This window comes from Euprymna scolopes, chromosome 10 (genome assembly GCF_053919585.1).
Source record: "Euprymna scolopes isolate OS-2025 chromosome 10, ASM5391958v1, whole genome shotgun sequence".
NCBI lineage: Eukaryota > Metazoa > Mollusca > Cephalopoda > Sepiida > Sepiolidae > Euprymna > Euprymna scolopes.
The window spans coordinates 41,644,435-41,671,118 of NC_136491.1; the positions used below are offsets into that span (position 1 = coordinate 41,644,435).

Genomic DNA, 26,684 nt, shown 5'->3' on the forward strand with positions numbered 1-26,684 from the left:
AAGTGAGTAAACATGGGTTACTTTTGAGAAATTATTTGCACATAATGACTTTATTTTTATTAATAAAAAAAAAAGTTTTTTTTTATCTAAATTTTACTCTCCATTGAATTTTTTATATGCAATTTCTTCTGTGAATTTATTTTTAAACTAGCTGTACCCTGCCACGCGTTGCAGTGGCTCAATTTGGTGTAATGGAAAAATTTAATAAAAGAGAAAATGCATGTTTCTTATATTAGTACAACAATCCACTGCAAAAAGTGAAAAAGAAGGCGAAACTGAAAAAAATGGTACTCTTGCAGAATTTGATCTGGATCCTCGAGAGTTTCTGTTAATCATTCATGTTTTGGACTTGACCAACAATCAGTGGATGAAGCCGAACGTAGCAAAAATGTTGAAACACTTGCTTTTTTTTTTTGTTGTTTTAAAAAATGTGATTTAGTAATTAATATTCGAAAAAGTCGTCCAAAAACAAATAAATGAAAGCAAAGGTAAGGTAATTTACGTTTCTATCTACTTGGATAATTGTTTAGTGTTTTTATGTAATGTAAAATGTTTAATTGGCTCAAAAAACAGAAATGGTCGCGAATTCTGTTGAATACGTTAAGTTTGGGAAAGTAAGTTGAAAACTAAAAACTATACAAAACAGTGTCTGAAACTCACCGAACATATGTTACCATGACATAGGCTGGCATAATGGATAGGTTTCTGACAGTATTTTGTATAGTTTTTTTAGTTTTAACTCACTTTCTCTAACTTAAAGTAATCAACAGTGTCCACCACCATTTGTAGCTTTCAAATACACCAATAAACACTGTTTTTCAAGCCGACTAAACGTTACATTAAATGAAAAGGGTTTATATTACTAAACACAGATACAAAGAAGTTGTCAAAAAATAAATATATAACAAATAAATGTTATCAAAGGCAAGAAAAGTAAGTGTTCTACCTAACTGGATAAGATTTTAGTGTTTTTATGTAATGTATAATCGGTTCAAAAACATTCAATGTTTATCGGTATATCTGAAAAATACAAATGGCGGCAGACTGTATCGAACACGTTAAGTTTGGGGAAATTTTGGGAAAATGAGTTTAAACTAAAAATACTGTTAGGAACTCACTCAATATATGTTACCATGATGTAGGCTGGCATATAATCGGTGGTTTTAAACTTTTGCTCGATACAGGTGACGACTTTTAAAAATCCCTTTTAGTGATTACCTGGTTTGAGGATATTTGTACAACTAAACGGCAAATCTGCTCAAAAAAATCCGGTATTATTTTACTTTAAGGCCCGTTTCACGTTCATATATAACAAAATATTTTATTGTAGATTTCGGTGTGCTAAAAACGAATCTGCAAACCGTTTACGTAGCAAAAAAAAAGTTTTCATGACATTCGTGAAATTACTTTTTCGAAAAGTGGGTGATCACTTTTCAATCTAAATTTAACTTAGAATGAGCACCCACTTCCTGGCCACCTGAGAGAGGGGCATTTTTCTGTTTCTTGGCTAAAAAGTTTTTTGTTTGATTTCTTTTGCATGGTAATAACCCCTGAACTCTGGGACTATTTTCCATTTCACAGCCGTAGCCTTCATTTACACTATGCGTAAGCATAAACGAAAGCTGTTTAGCCAATAAACATGGGAAAAAATCCCCCCTCTCTCAGGTGGCTAGAAAGTGGGTGCTCATTTTAAGTTAAATTTACATGGAAAAGTGATCGCCACTTTTTCGAAAAAGTAATTTCTTCATATCATAAAAACTATTTTTTTGCGACGGAAACGGTTTGCAGATTCGTTTTTAGCACACCAAAATCTACAAAAAAAATTTTATTATTTACGAACGTGAGACGCACAGCCCTTAATGGAAAATTATATCAAAAATCCGGGGGAAAATAGTTTTCAATAAAAACAGCAAATGAATTCGATAGAAAAAAAATGGATGCTATTTTTTTTTTCTTTCTGTGTGTTTCTTGGCTAAAAAGTCTTTTTGTTTGATTTCTTTTGCATGGTATTAACCCCTGAACTCTGGGACTATTTTCCATTTCACAGACGTAGCCTTTGTTTATGCTATGCGTGAGCATAAACGAAAACTGTTAAATATGCATTCGCGTACCAAACTGCCTTGTCAAAAAAACCTTTAAGCCAATAAACACGAAAATAAATGCCCCTTCCCCAGGTGGCCAGAAAGTGGGTGCTCATTTTAAGTTAAATTTAGATGGAAAAGTGATCACCCACTTTTCGGAAAAAAAAAATTTCTTCAGATCATGAAAACTATTTTGATACTCCTTGGGCGTTGAGTTCCATGGCGACCCGCAAAGTTATTTAATGGTCGTTCCCTTAGTACCCCCCTAGTCAAGGCTAACGAATGCGCACGTAACATTTTTTATTTATTTACTTACGTGGTGGAGTTTCTATACTGATAGGTTTTTTGAAATTTTTTCACTGGATTATTATTGATTGAACACTAACCAGATTATGAAAAAAAATTGAAAAAAAAAAAAAAAAAACTCATTTCAACATTTGAAAGGGATACTCACTTTTTAGTTACCACGTTCTGGTAAATCGGTCACTTTTTATTTATTTATTTATTTTTTTTCTAAATACGGAAGTGTCTTCGGGAGATATAAAATGGTCGCATGTTGACGAAGCAATGTATCGGGAGGCGTACGGGATTAAAAATTATTGGTAAATTTTTAGATTAGGTCCACCTCCTCAATTTTCTTTTAAATGACGACTTGAAATGGTTTTCGACTATGCTGAATACGAAAATCGCATCGAAATTTTGCAGAAATAAGTCGTTATCAAGATATAAAAAGTTGTATTATGCATTTTAATCTTTGGCGGCCATCTTTTTTACGTGTGTGTATTTGTTTATGGCGCGTGTGCACGTAAAAAGATGGCCGCCGAAGAATACAATGCATAATACAACTATTTATTTCCGCAAAATTTCAATGCAATTTGCGTGTTCAGCATACTCGGAAACCTATAAATGTCGCCATTGAAAGGAAAATTGTGGAGGTGGACCTAATCTAAAAAAATACCAAATTATTAAACATTTCTCCAGCATGTTAGTGAAATTTATAATAGTTTAAAAAAATTAAAAAGAAACAAAACAAAAGTTTTGAAAAAAAACTCACCTTTCACAAAAACAATTTAAAAAAAAAAAAACACAAACTGACTAAATAAGTAAAAAAAAAAAAATAATTAAAAATCTCGAAACTTTATTTTCATGAAAACAATAAAAAAAGTCCTGTTCTCTCTATTTTTTTTTCTTTGAGAAACAAATATATTTCTGACTTACAAATGCGGTAGAGACTCATTATTTTTACTTTCTATGGTTTTGATATACCACGTTTTTATTGCTTACAAAATGGGTGACTGATTTATCAGAACGTTGTAACTAAAAAGTGAGCACCACTTTCAAATGTCGAAATAATGATTTCTTTTTTACATTTTTTTTTTTTTTTAATAATCTGTTTAATTAGTGTCCAATCAATAATAATCCAGTGAAAAAAAACTCCAAAAACCTATAAGTATAGAAATTAAGCATGGGAGTAATGGTTGTACAACGTCGTCGCCTTTCGCACTTTTACAAACATTTTTTAAAAAAAGTAACTAAACCATTTATTGATAATTTGTCACGTGTACAAACATTTATTTATTTACGTAGGCTTAACTCCTTTCATGAATAAGAAAACTTTTACTCTTTAAGAATAATAAAAGGAAAAAGTTACTGAACATTTATAAAAGGACTTCTTTTCATGAAGGCCAGAGGAATAGTTGGCCGAAAATTCGTGAAACAACAACTAATAAAGATGAGAATAATAGTCCACAATAAATAAAAATGGTGCTAATGCAGAGAGCGATCCGCGCTATTTTTTAAATCATATTTCCACGTTTAAATAACGTTTTACAATATGTTTTTTTTTTTTATTTATTCAATTGTAAGGTTAAAGTACAGAATAGGTACAAAACATCCTTACCTCCCCATGTTAAGAATGACTTTTTAAATAATAACATTATTTCAGCACGGATCACTCTCTGCACGAGTAATCTTATATAGAAAAACAAAAAAAAAAACTCAAAAGCAAGCAACAAACTTTTTTTTTTTGGCCTTATATAATAAAGAAAAGATGTGTAAATTAAAAAATTTGGAAGATAAACAAATGAAATATGTTTTTTTTTGTTTTTTTTTTTACTTATCGAGTTAACAGAAAATGAAACCTTTTGTCAATTTGTGGCTGTGAAATGAATCGAACCGGAAGTTCAGTTTTATCAACAGAACAGATTCGCAGAAACGATTAAATAAATATATTTATTTTATTTAATATTTTAATTTTAATTAGGTAAATTTATTTTAATAACATAAAAACATACCTCGACTCTAAAAATGGGTTGTCTGAAAATTTCAAATAAATTGGTAACGTATAAACATGGTTTTATTTGTTTAGAACGAACCAACTTTACATTTTTATATATATAGATGACAAAAAAAAAAAAATGTGGTCTCAGTGTTTTCATGGATCCAATGATAATTGCATATTATAAACAAAATTGAAACTCTTGAGTGTAAAGTCATTCTTGAAGTAGAAAAATATACTTCCAATCAAAAAAGAATGGCAGCATAAATTCGGTTAGAGAAGCTTTCCCAGGCAAAGAATTAATCCAGTCACGATCAGCAGAAATATAGTAGTATTCTTGTTTTTAGATGGAAAAATATCAAAATATTCAACAAGATTCAGTTTAACAGTTCTGGATGATTTTTTTGATGAGGGATGATTGTTTGACTTAATCGGACTAATGTTCTCATCTTGAATGTTATTTGCACAACATTTCAGTTGATCTAATCTCTAACCTTCTCTAGGTGTGTAAGTTGCAATGTTTTCCATAGCGACTTACATACCTGAAAAAAGTCAGAGGTTACATCAACCAAAATGTCGTGCAAATTCCACTTAAAATGAGAAAATTAATCTGATTAATCTAAATAATAAGACAGTTTATTTTATAAAGCTGTCCTAGCATCTGATTAGTTCGTTTTTATCACACATAATTATCAGTAGAATCACACAAATATTCTAAATAAAAACATTAGACTGAAGTTAAAAATCGATTATCTCCCTTAGACCTTGTAAAACGCTTTCAAATCTTTAGTAGCACAAAAGAAAGCACATTTAATATTTATGTATATTGTTTTGTTCATTCTTTGTTAAAATAAATGTTTTCTTGTTTTCGACTTGACTTTACAATAAATATTTGTTTTATTTTCGTAACTGAGCTTTTAGTTATTTTTTTTTTATATTTGTTGCGCATTTAATATCCTTTAAACACAAGCACGTAACGTCTTACATGAAGCAACCAGAGTTTAGTTGAGTTTAGTTCCATAGAAATATAGAGTAGCGAAGATTGTAAAGAAACATTGTCAACATAAAATGCTGATTTGAGTTTTGAAAATGGATAAAATACACACGCAAAAAAAATAGGTGTGTGTCTATGACAATGCAAGACGTGAAAATACATCATTGTCAAAAAAGCAAACAAAAACTATGTGTTTTTTAATAATTGGCAAAAGTTCTTGTAAGCATCTTTAATAATTTTGAAAAAAAAAGATAAAATGCTTTTGGAATCACATTGAAGATGCAAATAATTTTATTATTAAAAATTATTAGATTTTTTTTTTCTTGATTTCTTTTTATTATTAACTTTAAATAGAAAATATCCAGCATCAAAGAAAATATTTCAAAAGGAAAAAAAAATTAAATGTTTATTTTTATTTATTTCATAATCAGAGTTGTCCTTGCCTATCGTTGTTGTAGCAGTGGTCAGATAACACAAGGTAAGGACATTGTTAATTATTAAAAATAAAGGTAAAACTTGAATTGTTTTTTTTTCTTCCTTTGAAACATTTTCTCTGCTGATGAATATTTTATTATGCAAAATTAAAAATTAAAAAAAAAAATCAAGATAAAATAATCTAATAATTTTTAATAAAAATATTTGCATCTTAAACATGGTTTGAAAGAAATTTTCAGGGTTTTTTCTTTTTCCAAAATTTGGAGTGATTTTTTTATGTTTTAGAAAATTTTCCTCGATTTAGTCTTAACTTCTATACATTCATCTAATGTATATAATCAATCACTGTAGAACTTGGGACTGAATTAAGTAACATTTTACGGCTCTGAATTTTTTTAGATGATGATTGATTATTTGTATTATTTGAATTCCTCAGACTGCTGTTCTCATCTTGAGTGTTATTTGCACAATGTTTTAGTCGATGTAATCTCCAACCTTTTTTTTTTTTTTATTACATTTTCACCCCAAACAAGGCAAATTGCCACCTTGGTGTAGCGGGCTACCATCAGGGGAAACAACTACTGGGGTACTATGTAGGGATTTGGGCAGCAAGATGTCAGTTCACGTTACACTTGAACTTCTGCACGTCAGTACTGTTGGGGAAGCAGGGACCTGGAATGGAATTCCAAAGTCTAGCGGTTCTGGGAAAGAAACTATTGGAGTAGAAAGATCTTTTACATCTAGGGATCTCTACAGTGTGGGGGTGGGATTTAGCAGCATGTCGGGTTTGTCGAAGGTGCTCACGTCGTGGGGGCACAAGTGATTGCAGTTCGTCAGAGCATTCACCACTAAAATACTTGTAGAACAGGCAGAGGGATGCAACATTTCGTTGATGGAACAGAGGCTGAAGCTTAGATGCCAGTTCAGGGCCTATCAGGTTTGCGACTCTCTTTTGAACCTTGTCAAGGAGCGAGAGACTAGTAGCAGATGCACCAGCCCAAATGTGACAGCAATACTCCATACATGGGCAAATGGTGGCCTTATAGAGGTACAGGATACTTTCGGGTGTTAGTAGTTGTCTCGCACGGTAGAGAGAGCCCACCTTTCCTGCAGCGGCCCTGGCAATGCCTTCAATGTAATTGTTCCAACTCATGTTTCCTGTGAACGTTAGGCCAAGGAGTTTGAAAGATGTACTCTCAGATAAAGAGTCGTTGGCCATTGCTATAGATGGTAGAGAGGGTTTCTTGTAATTATTGAATGAAACTAGTTTAGTCTTGACGGCATTGAATGTGACCATCCATTTTTGTCCCCATTCCACTACAGATTGGAGGTCATCCTCTAGTGTTTTTGCTATTTCTTTAGAAATGTGTTCATTTGTTTTCCTGTCGTGCCTGTTATAGAGTGTGGTGTCATCAGCAGATATACCCATCTCAATTTTGTCGGGGAAGTCATTTATGAATATCAGGAACAATAGAGGTCCAAGGATAGACCCCTGGGGCACTCCCACATTTATATCATATTGTTTAGATGTACGACCGTCGAGGACAACCTGGATTTTTCTCTTATCGAAGAAGGATTTAATTATGTTAAGTATTCTACCAGTGATACCGTATGATCTAATTTTCCTGAGACCCTCATGCCATACCCTGTCAAAAGCCTTAGATATATCTAGAGCTACCGCTCTGCCCTCCCCCGCTTTGTCCAGTGAATGGTATATACGTTCAGAGATTACAGTTAGGATGTCTGCTGTCGAACGGGCTTGTCTAAATCCATATTGTTGGTCGTTCAGAAGTTTAGTAAGATAATGGACTAGAGCATGGTTAATTAAGGTCTCATATTTTGGCAAAAAGTGGGAGGAGGCTAATGGGGCGATAATTTGATGGGTCACTCCTTTCGCCAGAATTCTTGAATACTGGTACAACAGAAGCAGTTTTCCAACAGCCCGGAAAGCAAGCTTCATTAAGGCATTTGTTGTAGAGTTTGGAGAGAACTGGAGCTACTTCGGCTGAGCATTTTTTTAATAGCACAGCTGGGATGAGATCGGGTCCACATGCTTTTGAAGTGTCAAGGTTTTTTATGATAGCATGCACCTGAGCAGGGGTGATTTCAGATCGTCTAGTGTGGCGTCTATCCACATAGGAAAATCAGGTAGGGGGTGGTTGGAAGGGTCCAGTGTGGAGTTTGAGGCAAACCGATTGGCAAGCATGTTAGCCTTCTCGGTTGCTGAGGAGACAACCTCGTGATTGTTGGTTAGTGGGTGAATTGTTGATTGCCCATTATTTACTACACTGTTGTAGATTTTCCAGAAGTCTCGAGTTCCTAGTTTTTGTGCTTCGATGCGTTTTTTTAGTGGTTTCCATAAATTCTCTCTTAGCTGTCGCTATTTCTTTCTTAACGTTATTTCTAGCTTCTATATACTTCAGTCTGTTTGAACTGGACTTATGTCAGTTAAATCTGCGGTATGCATGCTGCTTTTGAGCAAAGGCAGTTGCGCAAGTCGAACTAAACCATTGGGAAGAGTGGGGCTTACTATAAAATTTCCGCATGGGAACATGCGCTTCGATTGCAGTTTTGAACCAGTCAGTGGTCGCGTTTGCACTGTTTAGCAGGGAGAGAAAAAATATTTCCCCATGGGGCATCTCTGATTAGTTCCCTGATGGCTTCCCAGTCAGCCTTTTTATAATATCTCGTTGTTTTGAGCACTGGCTCTTAAGTTTTGGCTCTAGAGTTTAGGGCGATTTCAACCATTTATCACCGCATGATCAGCGTTCCCGAGTGGGCTGTCGGTCTTCGTTATGCAATCATCGAGAACTGTGGTCAAAAACAGATCTAGAAGTGATGCGTGTTGTTCTTCCTGGTCAAGGAAACGGGTTGGAAACGTAACAATTTGTGATAGGGAGTGGGATATAGTGAAGCTATGAGTTGTGCTGCCCGCTGCATCTGTGTAACTAGAGAATCCAAGCCAGTTTTTGTGGTTGGCATTAAAGTCACCAAATACATGTACTTGTGCGCTAGTGTCGAGGGAGAGTGCCGTGTCTATACTGTCAGAGAGTTTGTTTATTATGGTGCAGTCCTGGGTCAAGGGAGAGCGGTAGAGAAAATAAAAGTAGCTAATGTTGTGTTGCATGTTTAGTCTAAAGCACATAAAGGCTTCATCGTCCGTTTCTAGGTTTGTTTCTCTAGTCAGGGGGAGGGTATTACGAATGTAAACTCCAAGTCCGTGTATGTGTCTGTCAGAGTCCTTACGGCAGAGTGGGAGATATCCAGGCATGTTAAAGTGGTTGGAGGGGATGGAGGAGTGTAGGTTAGTCTCACTTAGTGCTAAGATATCCGGGGTATTTGTTAAGAGAAATGCTTCAACATCAGCTAAATTAGTTCTAAGCCCACGGATATTTGTGAATGCAAGCCTCAAGGGAGGAGGCAAGTTGAATTTGTTTGTCCCTAAGCCTGGTTTAAGCTTATTTTTAGATTGTACTGTCATCATATTTTTTAAAGAGTTTTGGTTTAGGTAAGGGGGAGCTAAACAAGAGGTTATGCAGAGCATCAGACATGCATCACAAGTAGACCATCAGCTGACCTTTCTCCAATTAGGATTGTGGCCTCAGGAAAGCCCACCGGGGATCAGTGCAGGGTCCCTTTCCATGCGCGTCATGGCACTACAAACAACCCAATATTATTCAACTGTTGATGGAGCAGCCGCTCTAAGCGCTACCAAAGAGTTAGGGCTCCTGTACTACCAGTCGCAAACAGCAGCCAGGAACTGTCTTTAACTCCTTGCTTCCATGCGAGCCGTCTGTAGTTAGAATTCGACTCGAAAAATGAATAGCTTAGTCAAAAGAATACCTAACAGGAGCGAAGATTTATTTATTTCTTTTTTTCTACTATAGAAGACAGAACTATAAAGCTAAAAAAAAAATTTTTTAAAAAAAGAAAAAAAAGTAAAATTATCATACGCATAATATATAAAGAGATACAAAATCCGGGTAAGGAAGCGAAGTACTTCTTCAAGTGTATCTTGTTGAACTTGAGAATCTGCACAGAATTTGGAACAGAACTTTTTATTTAATCCATGGGAATATCATGCTTTCATTTCATTAGCCATGACTGGATACAAAGTTCTAAGAAATTTGCAATTGTAATTTTAGGTTGGCCGCACTGAGGATTGAACTCCAGGAGTGTAACTTTTACAACTGAATTTCACCAAATACTTTATCCACTGTGCCAATCCTGAAGAAAGTTGGAAGTTACATCAACTGAAACGTGCAAACAACAAGATAAGAACAGTAGTCTGAAGAATCCTAACAATATAAGAATTGTTTAAAAGAAAAAGAAAAAAAATCACTTTGTTTTTATCTTCCTTCTCAATCCCAGCATATTTCAACATTATCCATTATGATAATCTTCTGTGACTACTCTTATATATTTTACACACAATTCTCCAAGCAAACTATGTCATTGTATAAAAATATTTAATTAAAATTTATTTCTATTGAAGCTTTTTGAAAATAAAATCATTAAAATGTCAGTCTTGATCAGAATTGGGTCAGTCAAAATATGCCCAACAGTTTTTGTCTTCTTAATTAGAGCAACAAATACCCTTATTCTGGCAATGTTTCAGTTAAATTTACTCTATTTTCTGGCATTGTGAATGTGGAAAACAAAAAGAGTAGACTAACAATTTTAACTTAAAAAATTTCAAAACAGGTAATTTTTTTATGAAGTAAAGAATGTAAATTTTAGGTGCTTATTTAAAAAAATAAAGATGTCATCTTCAACAAGAAAATGCAAGGTATTTGTGCACTACAGTCAGATGAGAACTTTGATTTCAGTTTGAAAAGCACACATCAGAATAGGAAAAGGGCGATTTCAGAAAAGGAGACAATTCAAAAATTCCCTAAACTTTTCCAAAGGATTTCTCTGAAAATGGTTGTAAAAACATTGGATGTGAATACCTTAAATAGGCGTAATATCATTCTTTTTAACTTTTGGATTAAAAGAAAGCAATTGACTTTTTTTACAGTCTCACTAGAGATGTCCAGGAAGAAGAGGCTTTCTATTAAACATTTTCTATGTTTTCTGACAACATATTTTTATATTATTCATATTTTATTTGCTACAAAATTTCAGAATTTTGACAGTTACAGACAAATTGAAAATTTGGAGAAAAAAAATTTCTCATGATATTAGAATTTTCTTATTTTTATTTTCATTCATTAAATGTTTAAACAATAAACTTTCTCAAAAAACACACATAAAAAAATCCCTGTGTTACCAGAATTCAATAAATGTGTTAAAAAAAAAAAAAAAAAAAAAACACACACACATTTCCTTACTTTGACAACTTTCATTTATTTTGTGCAAAAAAAATTTTTTTTTTAATTCTATTTTCTTAACTTTATTTTAATTCAATAAATGTTTGGATAATTAATGTTTTTTTTGTGTGTGTGTGTTGGTGACATTTGTTGAGATTTCAAAAAGTTTAAGGAATTCTTCAATGCTTCCCCTTCTAATGTGCACTCTTCAAACTGAAACCAAAAAAGTTATCCTGTAACAGTAGTGCGCAAGTCGCAAATGCAGTTACTACAAAATGTACAGGCTACAAAAAGAAAAGTAACAAGGATTAACTAGAGTCTAAACCAACAAGATTTTCAAATCAAGAAATATAAAGGTAATTTCAAAACTGAAGCCTTCTAATTTTTAACTCAAAAAGTTGAAGAGCTACAAAGACGGGGGTGATACCATTAAAACAAACAAGATTATGTAGCTCTTGAATTTATTTTTCTAGATAGTCACCACCATTCTCAATGCACTTGATTGATAAAAAAGTTATGGAGACATAGTTTAGTTTGAACAACTGAACTATAAAGAAAAAAATGTAGAAGAAAAAATATAACTAACGCATTTAACATTTTGATTTTTTTTTTTTTTTAACTTTAATTTGACCCCATACAAGGGACTACTGTGAATTAGGGGCCATATTTATAGGGCATACTAAATAGGGAGTTGTGCTTGCTCACATTACATTTAATTTTTTGCGTGCTGGTACAGTCAGGAAAACAGGGAGCAGGGAGGAAATTTCAAAGGCAAGTGATTAGAGGTAAGAAGTAATTAGAGGACATCAGATGAAGGGGTGGGATTTTTCAAGTCAGTCAAGGACATTTACATTGCAAGGGCACAAGTGCAGTAAGTTTGGAGTACATTCCATTAAACTACTTGTAAAACATGCACAAGGATGCAACATTGTGGTGATGAGACAGAGGTTGGAGCTTGGTAGACAGTATGGGACCTATTAGGAGAGAGGATCTTTTCAGACTGTCCAAGAGGAAAAGACTAGTGATTGGTATACAAGGAAAAAAAGAGAGAGGTAGAAAAAAAGAGGAGGTAGAAAAAAGAGGGTGAAAAGAAAAAAGAGGGGGAGAAGAAAGAAGGGAGGAGAGAAAAAAGAAAGGGGAGAAAGAGAAAGAGATACAGTGAATTGAAAGACTAATTTTAAATTTTATCTATTTTTTTTTTTTAACTGTCTTTGCAAGCTCATCTTTTTATTCATACCTTCTTCATCTAAGAGGCCATCCTCCCAAACATTACCACCTCCTTCGGAAAAAGGTCTGGTTTATTACCTGACATCTGTTACACCCCTAACTGTCCATTCACTTTTGGTAATCGCTCAGAGTGCATTCTTGGGGGAGCTGGTTTTCTCCACATTAACTGCCCTCTGCAGTAAATGTATATGAAACTGATCTTCTACTCTAAATTCTAAAATAATTTTTTCCCTTCTTTCCATTTTCCAGTGTTCACATGTAATCACCTAAAAAAGCAGAACTTCAATTATTTTTTTTTTATGAGGTAGTAAAGTGTGTTAATCCACAATGGATCATCATTTTTTTAGATGGTACATTTTTTTTTATTATATGTTCTTTTTTTATCCTGATTTTAAGCAATTGATTTTAGTTGTGTTTAAATTTCCATTGAAAAATTAAAACAACTTCAATCTACAAATTTACGTTTGTTATTAAAATTATGGAATTCAGAGTCAGAACATTATTTTAACTATACGCCAACCTCACCCCACATCCGCCTCATTAATAAAGATAACAAAACTCCCGGGCAATACCGGATTGATATAGTGAATTAAATTACATCTATTAAATAGTCCAATTACTTACATTTAGACTTCTTTTTTCCCATGCTTTCATTATCAACAGTATCATTTGTCCATTTCACTTTTTTACGGGATTTCGGTTTCTTCAAACGGAGATGCAATATTGGACTACACTACAAAAATAAAATGAGAAAAAAAATGCATCATAAATTTTGGAAATTTCACAAAAACAGATAAATAAAAAGGGTTTTCAGCATTTAATACAGGTAAGTTGATAAATTCTGTCCTCTGATGCTGATACAAGTAGAATAATTTAGAAAAGATGGACAAAGGAAGCCGACAACACACAAAATCATGTAATAAAGTCAAAGCAGCATATGTTAATATAAACAATTAATGTTACTGGCAAAATACAAAATATAATAGAAGAGTAAAAAAATAGAATGTTACAGTTACGTTGAAGAAAACTCTCGGTGAACGTCTCCTTGTGTCTTCTTTCTTTATGAAAAGAAGTGGAAAGCACTTTTTTAGGTCTTAGGGTATGCTGAAAACAAATATTGCATGTAAATTTTCTGCAAATAAATAGTTTCCCAGGTATTAAGCAATGTCATTTCTTATGTTATTGCTGGTAGCCATCTTAGTATGCGCAAGCGTGCAAACCTAACCCCAAGAAACTATGCACAAACACACATACCAAGATGGCCACCAGCAATAACATAAGAAATTACATTGCTTAATATCCAAAATGTGGAAAATTTAAATGCGATATTCGTTTTCAGTATACACAAAAACCTTAAGATAGTCATTTTAAAGAAAAATGTTAAGGTGGAAACAAGGTAAGAATTTACAAAATGCATCACAATTAAATTCTTTATCGAACTGCCTAATTATTATTATTTAGATATCTTCAGTTAAAAAAAAAAAAAAAACAGGTTTGTTTTACAGATTCAAAAAAATGGTCTTGACAATGAGTTAAAAATAAATTCAAGTTTCACAATATATTTTATTTAATTGTTAGGTGGAAGTACAGAATAGTTAACAAAACACCCTTCCTTCCCTATTTTAAGAATGGGTTTCTAAATAATAACATTATTATTTCAGCATGGTAGCATAAGTGCACAAGTACCTTTTATTTGTTATATATTTGTTTTTTTTGTTTGTTTGTTTGTTTTTACCACTAAAAAAACAAATGTATGTACTTAGTACATTCTGTTATTTTTTTAACGCTTTTAGTACAGGTGTACTACAAGCGTTAAAAACAACAAAATAATATTGTTTGGAAATCATATTTGAAAAACTTGATAATTTTTTTAAATTGACAAACCCAGAATAAAAAATGAAACTTTTCTTCTGCTTTCGTTTTGAAAGCAGAAAAAACAGTTTTCTATTTTTAAGAGAATACAAACTAGTTAATACGCTGACAAATAAGGGAATACAAACTTGTTAATACGCTGACAAATAAGGGAATACAAACTTGTTAATACACATAGCTAACCATCGCTGACAAATAAGGGAATACAAACTTGTTAATACACATAGCTAACTATCGCTGACAAATAAGGGAATACAAACTTGTTAATACACATAGCTAACCATCGCTGACAAATAAGGGAATACAAACTTGTTAATACACATAGCTAACTATCGCTGACAAATAAGGGAATACAAACTTGTTAATACACATAGCTAACCATCGCTGACAAATAAGGGAATACAAACTTGTTAATACACATAGCTAACCATCGCTGACAAATAAGGGAATACAAACTTGTTAATACACATAGCTAACTATCGCTGACAAATAAGGGAATACAAACTTGTTAATACACATAGCTAACCATCGCTGACAAATAAGGGAATACAAACTTGTTAATACACATAGCTAACCATCGCTGACAAATAAGGGAATACAAACTTGTTAATACACATAGCTAACTATCGCTGACAAATAAGGGAATACAAACTTGTTAATACACATAGCTAACCATCGCTGACAAATAAGGGAATACAAACTTGTTAATACACATAGCTAACTATCGCTGACAAATAAGGGAATACAAACTTGTTAATACACATAGCTAACCATCGCTGACAAATAAGGGAATACAAACTTGTTAATACACATAGCTAACCATTGCTGACAAATAAGAGAATACAAACTCGTTAATATGCATAGCTAACCATCGCTGTCATCATTTCCCTTTAAGCGATTTGAATTTCTATAAAAGATAACATTTTAAAGAAATTTCCGCACAATTAATAATTATGAAATATTTACATATTATACATAAAAATAATTCTAAAACTATTATCTATATAGAAATGGATGATATATACGGATTTATCTCATCAATTTTGAAAGATTCTTAGTCAACTTAGCTCGGTCATAACTTTGCTTCCTATGGTCGTAAAAATAAAAATCAAATACCAGTAGAGATAGACTTCTTTGTTTATTATAGCCTATAAAATTTCAGCCATATCCAATCAAATTACTGGTGGTATTTGCTTAATTCAAACGGTCTTAAGCATCTTTTACATAGCTCTTTTCATGCAAGTTGAGAAAATGACAATTATCTAAAAAGAAAAAAAATCAACTTGTAATGCTACTACATACCAGATGTCTTCAATAAGTTTCCAGACGTTTTTTTACAGGCATTTAAAATTGTTGTAGACTCTTGAAAACTCAGTATGTTATTGCTATATCATTTTATGAAAAGACTGACCAATTTTTATGACTTCAACTTCAAATAAACAGCTTAGCAGGATTGGAATACACTCTACTAAACCTTGATTGTCACAGCTGGTAAATTTCAAAAATGCAATCTGAATGGGAGGACACTTTAGAAGAATGATATGTAATAAAATTCTGTTTTAAATTTGGAAAACAATGCCACAGAAACGTATGGAATGCTTCAGATTGCTTTTGGATCATCTTGCATGAATCGAACATCAGTTTTTAAGTGGCATAAGAGATTCAAGGAAGACGGGGAGTCTTTGAGGGATGATGAGACGTGTGGGAGGAGTAAGGAAGTCAGAACACCAGAGTTAATTGACTAAGTAAAGAATTTCAAGGATAAGGATCATTGTATGTCTATAGAGACAATAAGTGCACAGTTTTATTTACTTGCCTTCCCACGAGGGAAGAGTTAGGTACAAAGTCAGTTTTTAATGTGGGGAGAATCCAGCTCCCTAAAAAGGGGAATTCTGGATAGGAACAGAAATAAAAATTAGCAGGCAATCAATCAATTTGATTGAAAAATGAGCAATTTCACAGATTTCGAATACAATAAAAAATATGGGCGTGTGAAACATTTGTTGATCATCATTCAATCCCGGGCAACGTCAGGTTTCCCTGCTATCATTGTACAATTTTAAAACTGTCTAGAAAGGTCAAATTCAAAGTGCTGAAATGCATGGTGTCATTCAGTGGCCAAATTCTGCGTTAAAACGAAATCGACCAGTTTAATTAGTCTTTCTCTATTTTCAATCATCAGTCTTACAAGTAAACATTCATTGGATTTCTGGTTAAGTGACGCTTCCCAAAGAAAGTAATTTAAATACTAGTATTTGGACATGGCTTACAAATAGAAAACAAAAATCTCGGCTCTTCTACACTGTTGGGACGAAATTTCGGAAATCGTAATACTGAATTTCACATGAAAACAATGGTATCTACGTATTCCTTCGTATTTTAAAGATGATTATTGATTATATCCAAAAATTACAAAAATCAATAAGGTAGAAAATTATTTATTAAAAAAAATAAAAAATAAAATTTGATGAAAATGATCATAAAACACAGGAGAGCTCAAAAGGGAAGTAATTTTCTGCTTCAATTTAAACAAAATGGCCGTAATTTTTCATCTGCTACCACGATTAAAGTTTTTTTTTTTTTTAATAATTCATTAATATTCAGGTAATTTCGACTGCATAATTTGAAAGCTACCATTGTAACTTATAAAAATCGACAAAAATCAGTTGAAACCCTTGCTTTTTATCTGAAAAGTCCATTTGTTGACTACAAAATCTTGTCCCAATAGTGTAGAAGCACGTAAAATCTCCTTTATTTCACTGAATATTTTTTGGGGTTTTCATTTTTGTTCCATGTGACCAAATCTAAATCTATTAACGTCTAATACTCCTTGACATGTTAATAAGATATTATCTCTATGTTCATCAAATTGTGCCATTCCCCTTTCTTTCTAATCTTCTGAGCACTCTTGGGATAAACTCCATACAAATCTTCTGCATCTTCAGTTCCTCACAAATGATTGTGTGTACAGCCCACACTGACATCAAACTGTGCACTTATTTAAGCAAAGTGTAGTATCTGTTCTGATGCTATACTTCACCTTTTGTGACCTCGATCAGTGGAGGAGAGGTCCTTCTAGATTAAAGCAATTTTTATTTTTGTGCCCCTTTTTGGGAAGCTGGATTCTCCCTACATTAAAAACCGACCTTGTGTCTAACTCTTCCCTCGTGGGGAGGCAAGTAAATAAAACTGTGCACTTATTGTCTCTATAGACATACAATGATCCTTATCCATGAAATTCTTTATTTAGTCAATTGACTCTGGTGTTCTGATTTCCTTACTCCTCCCACACGTCTCATCATCCCTCAAAGACTCCCTGTCTTCCTTGAATCTCTTATGCCACTTAAAAACTGATGTTCGATTCATGCAAGATGATCCAAAAGCAATCTGAAGCATTCCATACATTTCTGTGGCATTTTTTTCCAAGTTTAAAACAGAATTTTATTACATATCATTCTTCTAAAGTGTCCTCCCATTCAGATTGCATTTTTGAAATTTACTAGCTGTGACAATCAAGGTTTAGTAGGGTGTATTCCAATCCTGCTAAGCTGTTTATTTGAACCTGAAATCATAAAAATTGGTCAGTCTTTTCATAAAATGATATAGCAATAACATACTGAGTTTTCAAGAGTCTACAACAATTTTAAATGTCTGTACAAAAACGTCTGGAAACTTATTGAAGGCACCTGATATGTAGGATGCTAGATTTGTCACAATTTTATGACAGATATGTTAAGAGGGTTAAATTGCTTTTTAAACTTGAATTTTGTAAAACTTATCGGGTGAGGATAATTTAAGTTGGTCTTTTATGTGCTTTCCACTTCTTTTCATGAAGAAAGAAGACACAAGGAGACGTTCACCAAGAGTTTTCTTCAACGTTTTATTTGGAGAGAATTGAATGTTTTTTGTTTTTTTTTTTACACGGTGGTCACCACTTATCAAGGCCCGGAAGCCACTCAGGGATAAGGGTTATTGCAAGTACAGTACATTAGTGTGGAGATTTGATGAAGTGTTTACTTAAGGGGACGGTTCGTTAGGAATTTGCTAACGTTGGACTTGAAGACATCCAAGTTGTAGTCAGGTGGGAAGCAAGCAGACGGAACAGAGTTCCACAGGCCTGCAGTTCTAAGAAAGAAGCTTTGCTCATGGAATCCACGTTGATTTGAGAAAGAAAGAGAGACTAAGGTTCTCTTGACTAGTTATTCAGTTAACTTCCTAACTGAAATGAGTGGCACATGAACAGAGACATTGTAGTAATATTTCACCCTTTGATTTTCAGTTTTCTACATTGTTGGCAGTGTCTCATTTGTATGGCTTCTACCAAGAGAGCAATTTAAAAACACCCATTTTCTTTCAGCTTGAAAAATATGTTATTCCTCTTCTTATACTTCTGTTTTACCTACTGTTTGACCTGCCGCCCTCTGCCTCAATTTTACACCACCTTATCTCTGGGAACGATTCTGTTTTGCAGATTTGGCTTATGATGACATGCACCAAGTTTGACCCTTATCAAAATCCATACTAGCTGACTTAATCATTATTGACGTACAGTCCCTACTATATAACACCTGTACTAAGAGTGCTCTTTTCAAACGAACACAAGAGAAACCAACATCTGATAGATCACAGATATCTAAGCAACAGAAATCATAGGGTTTATTAATTTCTGTACTGATTCCCAAGAGGACATTTCATTAATTAACTATTTTTGTTTTAAAATTCAATTATTATTTTCATTTTAATTTGATACATACTTCTGTTTATGTATACCATTTTATTTTGTGGAGAAATGCTTAGAATTTGTGCTCCAAAGTTATTTCCCAACATTTTGCCTCCAGTGAACCGACTTCATACTTAACAAGTAACTTTGATATTGCAAATTATAAACAAAGCTCTCCACTTGAACAAACAAGTCGACAATGTTGACTTTTTGTTAAGAATTGAAAATTAAATGCTTTCTTGACCTTTCAAAGAATTCCACCTTTTTTCAATATCTTATTCATTAGAATTTAAAATTCTATTTCTCATCTCAATGACTTTATGTTCGTGCAGTCCTACATTAAAGTGACTGAAAATTGTAACACAAATTAGGGTCCATCATTGGGATCATAACAAGAGCCATGATCTGATAGCCAGTATTCTCATCTGTATTCGGCAAAACTACACATATATATTACAAGAAATTTGTTAACTCAAAGGGCAAGAGGAAGAGGTAGAGAAGGAGTATAAGGTAATGAGTGAAACCAAAATCAAACTAAAACGACTCCCAGGCAACACCGGATAGATACAGCTAGTCTATATATTAGTACTGTAGTACCTTCAACATACATATGTACATGTGTCACAGTTTCCAGATTATAAATTATTTTATCAGAGATCCTATTTATTAAAAAGGAGGACAGAAGGGGATAACATACTACGAACATTAAACTAGCATATCTATATACTAATAATTTAATGTCTGTAGTATGTTATCACTTTCTATCCTCCTTTCTAATAAATAGGATCTCCCGATCATTGAAAAGGCAATGTAAAAAAAAAAAAAAAAAAAAAATTTTAATTAAAAAAAAAAAAAAAAATGATATTCATTTGGACCATACGTGAAACTAAAATACACCTTTGTCTTCTAGCTAGGACCACCCAAGGGTAGTATTTGTTCTGTCTAAAGATGGTATAATGATATAGTTGGGTTTCTGTTTGTGCAGGGCATTCATACAATGGAAATATGTCACAGATTCCTATAAGGATATTGAAGATAAACCGTAATAACCAGATATACTCTGACACTACATTAACCAAATTATTTAGATAAATATTTTTACAGTTTTAGCAAAAGGGCTAAAATAATATCGCTAAACGTCTACAGAATGCTCAGCAGTAATATATTACATATGAAAGATGCCGCTGTGAAATTTCCACGGATCCGGCTAGTTTAAGATAAATATTTTTAAATAATTCAACCATAGTTTTAATAAAACTATTAAAGAAATACCCATACGTCTTTTCAAATGCAATTAGCAAAATTGTTATAACAAGTTTTGGCTAACAATAACTTTAGAATGTAACCAAATAGGAAAAGTGTCTTTTTTTTTTTATTTGAATGAACACAGACAAAAAACATACATTCCAAAAGTAATTGCATTTGAAAAATGCTTTCGAATCTGTTTCTTCTAACAATACAAATCAAATATCCTTTCAGCTGTAAAAAGAATTGTTTAAATGTAACGATGTTGTTTAGAAATTCTTTAGATGAGGAATGAGGACTTATATTATTTAGTAACTGCTATAGAGTATTTTTGTTCTCCCGACAAAAGGAGGGTAAACCTATGAATTCACCCTTGTTCGTTCGTTCGTTCGTTCGTCTGTCTGCACTTTTCTCAATAACTACACCTTGGAAGTTTTTTTAATTTTGCACACACATTAAACATGATATGAGTAAAAAAGTAATAGAACGGATTTTCCAGAAAAACTCCGGTTGCCCCCTTAGGGTGTCATTCAGGTTAAAATAGCTAAAATTGACACTTTTGTGCTTATTAAAAAAAATTGATGCCTTGAATTTTTATAAAACTTTCTGAAAAGTTGTTACTAACTAATTTCTTTATAATTTTGTTTCACAGTAGTTCTTGGGTGTGCCCCAGGAGCTCTTTTAGGGCTAATAAAAACACTCCATTTTTGGGACTATTTTACCATATTTGTCCAAAATTTTCTGTGTATGTCTATTTGGCAGTTTTGCATGGTGCTGAACTCAAATTTAAAGATGTTAAGGTCTTGGGGACTTTTGGGGTTAAATGGGGGGGGGGTGATGGACCTAGTCATTTCTTTGTTTGCATGATACAGAATTCAAATTTATATATGTTAAGGCCTAAAACTGCACCGTTTGTTCATTTTCACCAGGATTTGACGTCCCATGGGGACGTTTTGGGCTAACTGGGGGGAGGGGGTGCTGAACTTAATAATTTTTTATGTCTCGTTCACTGTGCACTCACTGGGGACTATGCATGCTTCACTTGTTTTTTTATTTTTAATGGATTATCTTTAAAACTTATGCAATATGTGCATATATTTTCACAAATGTAAAAATACATTTGTGGTGGGGAGGGGGGGTGGTTATAGATTTCAGTTTTACTGGCAATTTAAAAATCAATAAATATGTATAATTTTATCAATAATACTATTAACGGAAAATTATGTTTTAAATGAAAACAAACAAACAAAGGCATCGTTTTTGGCATCAGAAAATAGGCACAAATTTTTCTGATTTCAATATCTCCTAAAATTCTGTTTTTCTCCAATTTCAAGACACTGTGTCAACAACTAGGATGGCAACAGTTGCTTGAACAACTTAAATGTAATAATGGTGAATTATACAAAATTTATGCGTGAAGGTTAAGGGGTTACGCAGAGGAGTCGCACCTTTCCGAGTTAACTTTCTGTAGCGTCATCAACTAGTCTCCATGCACCCAGCACTATATGATTTCATAAAATATCACCTTTTGCAACTAAAATTTGTGATAGCCTCTCCGTAGTGCACGGTGAAGAGTCACATTCTTCAAGAAGAAACCCTGTTAATATGCATGAAAAACATGTCGGATCTAGAGGAGTAAACCTGAAAAAACTATCCTGTTATCCGCATGGATAATAGCAGTCGTTCCCACGGTGTCCAACGAAAGTATGATAACGGCTCAACAGAAAACAACATAATTGTGAGGATGACCATCTTAACAGACAAGCAAATTGCTTCAGTTAGCAGAGAATGATTGTGCCTCAACAAAATAGTTGTCCCATTGGAGGGGTTGGTGTTAGGAATGAGCATCCAGCCATAAAAATTTACTTCTATCTCATGTCATGTCAAATATGGCAGAACTTCCAACCCTCAGACACAGACGAAGAAAAGAAAGTAAAACTGAGCAAGAAGAAAAAAAAAGAAAAATGTTTTTCATTAAAAGTCACTTTCGAAAAACAGTATTTGAAATGACTACGTTCACAAGATGAACGTTATTTCAGATAGAAATATCAGGCATATTATTAAATTATTTGAATTGTTTGTTCTCATCTTGGTTGTTTTTATTTTCACGTTTTGGCCGATGTAACATCCGACTATCTTCAGGTGCATTCACACTGGATGTTATTAGTGAATGGTGAAAAAATATCACTAAGCTTATTTCTTTTTTTTAAAGTCGGGTCGATTCAATTACTGATTGCTCAGATCTAAAGAGTGTTGTATCAATACTATCAGAGACACAGTCAAGCAGAATAGTCTTAGGAGCAGGAGAATGACAGAAGAAATATAAGTAACTAATGCTGTGTTGCAAAGTGTATTTTAAGCACATAAGAGTAGTGGTTGATGGGCAGAAATCAGAGGCCCAGAGTATTAATGCGGGAGTCCCTCAGGGCTCTATCCTGGGCCCAACTCTCTTCCTGATCTACATCAATGATCTTCCAAAACACATACTTAAATCATTCGTTTACATCTTTGCTGATGACACGATCATCTACGGCAACACATCAAAGGCCGTAAATGACAAAGTTCTCTCTGATTCTCTCTCCTCTGATCTTGAGTGCGTGGTACAGTGGGGGAAGAGGTGGCTGGCTACTTTTAATGCATCTAAAACCAAGCTCCTATCTTTAAATCATCAATGGTCTGATCCCCATCTGGCATCAATTGAAATGGATAGCTCTCGTCTTGGGGAAGCTCCATGTTTTGACAAGCTTCTTGGATTGACCTTTACTCCTAACCTGAAATGGAACACGTACATTAAGTCTGTTGCCAAGGTCGCTGGAAAAATGGTAGGATCCTTCTACCACTCCAGAAGATATCTCACTGATGATGCAATTCTCTATCTGTATAAAAGCCAAGTATGTCCAAGGATGGAGTACTGCTGCCACATATGGGCAGGAGCTGCTAAAAAATGCCTATCTTGCCTTGACAGAGTACAAAATAGACTTTGTGGCTTAGTGGGGGATGCCCTTTTCTCTTCCCTGCAACCTCTCTCCCACAGAAGAGACTTGCGAGCCCGTCTTTGTTTTATTGTTACTTCCATGGCAAGTGCTCATCTGAGCTCCAATCTCTGGTCCCCCCTCGCCAATCTTTCACAAAAAACATCTGTTTAGCTGAAACCACTGTCAAAGATTTTCCCCACTCTTTATCTGTGCCAAAATCAAAACGTAGATTCCATGAATAAAGCTTCTTTCTTAGAAGTGCATGCCTGTAGAACTCTATTCCCACCTGTTTCCCACCTGACTACAACTTGGATGTCTTTAAGTCCAACATAAACAAATTCCTGATGAACCGCCCCCTTAAGTAAGACACTTTATCAAATCTCCAATACTAACGATTACTACGATACTATCGCATTGATTACTGTACACGCAATAACCCTTATCCCCAAGTGGCTTCTGGGCCTTGACTACCATGTAAAAAAAAATATTTTTTTTTAAAAAAGCACATGTAGACTTTTTCATCTGATTCTAATCTATGTTCTCTAATCAACAAACATACTGAGTCTGTGCATATATATTCATGGTGTTTGGTTTGGTTGGTTTGTAGAGAGGAAAATTATTGTTTTTGTTTTTGACAGGATTCAGTTTTGCAAAGGGAAAGGTTAAAAAAATTAAAAAAATAAAAAAATCAATGTTTGGTGTATTTTGGCTCAGGTACCCGTTATCTTCAGACAGCCTGATCTGGTAGTACTAGCTACCTACATGTTGGTGTTGCTCAGAAAAAATGACAAAACTAAGAATCAAATAAAAAAAATGACCGAAACAATATTCCCTATTTCCTTAAAAATAAATTATTTTAATATTTAGATATAGTATTCTGACTAGAATTAGTCCTCACATAATGAAGACACAATAAATTAAAAAGACTACCTATATAATATCATCAAAAAAGTACTTACTCGAACAAGAAGCTGCCAGATTCTAGAATAGTTTACTAATTATAACAATTGTGTAGCTTTTAAAACGTTTATGAAACTATACAAATCTTGCAACCAGTGAACAGTAGAAAATGGTACAAGATTAATTAAACGAGTGTAATCATAATTATTCAGTGTATTCCAACGTTTTTAAAAAAGTACACATGTTAGGAAAAGATTTCTGACATTGTAATGGTATTGTCTAAATAATTAACTACAAAAACAATGCCGCACATACAATAAAAAAAAATTCCATGATTTCAGTCAATGAACATTGTAATATATGTTGGCCCGTTTGTAAAATTAAAACATTATCTTTTAACAATTGATACACGATTTAAATTGTTGACAGGTGTGTCAAAAATTAACTACTTGACATTTTTTTTTTTTTTTTTTTTTTTTTATCGCAGTCTTATTTATATATAACTTTGATTCATATTTTGGAAGGCAAGGTGTTTTTTGTTGGGTTTTTTTTTTCTGAAAATATACATTAAAACAATTCAAATAATTGTACTATTTGGAAAGGTGGGGATGAATTTTATCTGTCCCATGGACAGACTTAACGGTTCTAAACCTTCTTTTTTCTGATGAACGTAATTAACACACGTTATGAATAGAATATTTACTTATCTTAAATATGTAAAAAAAAAAATTTTTTTTTTTTTTTTTATACACAGTCACCACTTATCAAGGCCTGGAGGCCACTCGAGGATAAGGGTTAATGAGTGTACAGTAGTCAATGGGACAATATCGTAGTAATTGTTAGTAATGGAAATTTGGTAAATTAGATTACTTAAAGGGACGACTCACCAAGAACTTGTGTGTGTGTGTGTGTGTGTGTGTGTGTGTGTGTGTGTGTGTGTGTGTGTGTGTGTGTGTGTGTGTGTGTTTTAAACAATAAATTAACTTTTAATGGTCACATTACACATTCACTGTATACCTTTTCTCCATTTTGAGGATTGAAGAAGTTTTATGATTTTTAACATGTATAATCAGAATAAATATTTTTATTTACAGCATAAAAAAATGTCCAATACGGATCCAAAAGGAGCTCATTTAGCATTAAATTTGTATGTTAAATTGCCATCTACCTTCACACAATTTAAAATTTTAAAATATTTGTTTTAATCAGAGTTATTATTAATAAACATCTGAAAGACACTTTTTATAAAGTTTAAAGAATAACCACCGTAGATACAATGTTATTCTTATATATATACAGTCACTATGTTTATATTGGTATTGAAAAAATATGCAGATTTACACTGGTTGCATGAAAGAAATTAATAATTTATCCTAAAAAATCTACAAATGCCTTAGATGGTTCTTTACTGAAGAAAAGTTCAAGAAACTCCAAACTTACAAGTTAATAATTTTGAACAAATGTTGAAAAGTATGGTACCACACCATTAGGTTTATCAGAATTTTGGAGGAATTTTTGACACCCCTAACACGAAACTGCGAATAAAATATAAAAAAAAACTCGTAATTTCTCTTTTAAAAGTGGGTTGTTTATTTTCTTTATGGAATATACTTCCAAAATAAACTATTAAAGTTGTTTGAAAAATAATAGAAATATTTTTTATTTAAAAAAAAAACAGTGTTTACAAAGTGCCGCCGCGCCTTCATGCAGCCATTTTTTTTTTTACGTAATGAAATCAATTGAATTTTACGAGTTAATTTTTTTTCAATTTTTAAACTTTAAAAATCTATCAAAATTTTTCTATTGGTTAAATTTTTACGATATTTTCAGGATCAATGCGAAATTTTATGCTCTTTCCAATAAACCGAATATAATATTTTAGACAAATGTTTTCTTTTTTAATTACCCCCCCATTTTGAAATGTCTATTAAAATTTTAATAATTTATGTACCAAAGTTTTATATCACAAAATGAAGATAAAAGATCAATAAATAATATATGCAAATTTAAAACAAAAAAAAGAAGTATTTTTTAGAAATTTACCTGTAAAGTCCAAAGTTTAAAACCTTTTTTTTTAAACCATGTTTTTTTTAAAACAAAATCTTATCTTCGTATATTGCACAGAAAGTTTCATTTTATTACGAAAATTATTTCTATTTCATCCAATGCTTTTTTTTAGATATTAAAAAAAATTCACTCCATAAAGTGGAAATTAAATATATTAAATCAAAAAGTTGTGTATTTCTTCAAGAAAAAAAAAAAAAAAATTTCAACTGTTTTTTTTTAAAGACAAAAAATTATAAGTAAAATGTGACTAGTTTTCAGGTATGGAGGCACAAATTTCTTTACGTGCAAGGCTAGACGGCTAACATGAATGTGTGGTTTTTACTGCCTCTGTCCATCTGTAGTTCAAATGGCGATTTCCGGTTTTCGATGCGACGTAAAAATGCTGCGATATCGCGCTTTTTTTTCAAAACAGTCGTTTAAAAAATTCTCAAATAAATGGAATTTAAAATATAAATATGGATAAATTCTGAACAATGAAGAATGGAACTAAACATCCAATAGTATTTTTTATAGGTAAATGATTTTTTCAAATTTATTATCGATTTTTTACAACCGAAAAAATAAAATTTTATTTATTT

The 26,684-nt window shown here is 32.9% G+C and overlaps 1 protein-coding gene across 3 annotated transcripts in view; it reads right to left on the reverse strand.

Moving 5' to 3' along the window:
- Positions 1 to 26,684, reverse strand: part of LOC145285935 (E3 ubiquitin-protein ligase PPP1R11-like) — a 162,646-nt gene that overhangs the window by 106,699 nt on the left and 29,263 nt on the right. For all 3 annotated transcript variants that reach the window (XM_080134442.1, XM_080134440.1, XM_080134439.1), the window contains one exon: positions 12,952 to 13,060. In XM_080134442.1, coding sequence (XP_079990568.1) covers positions 12,952 to 13,060 — 109 coding nt within the window. The remainder of the gene's footprint in view (positions 1 to 12,951; positions 13,061 to 26,684) is intronic.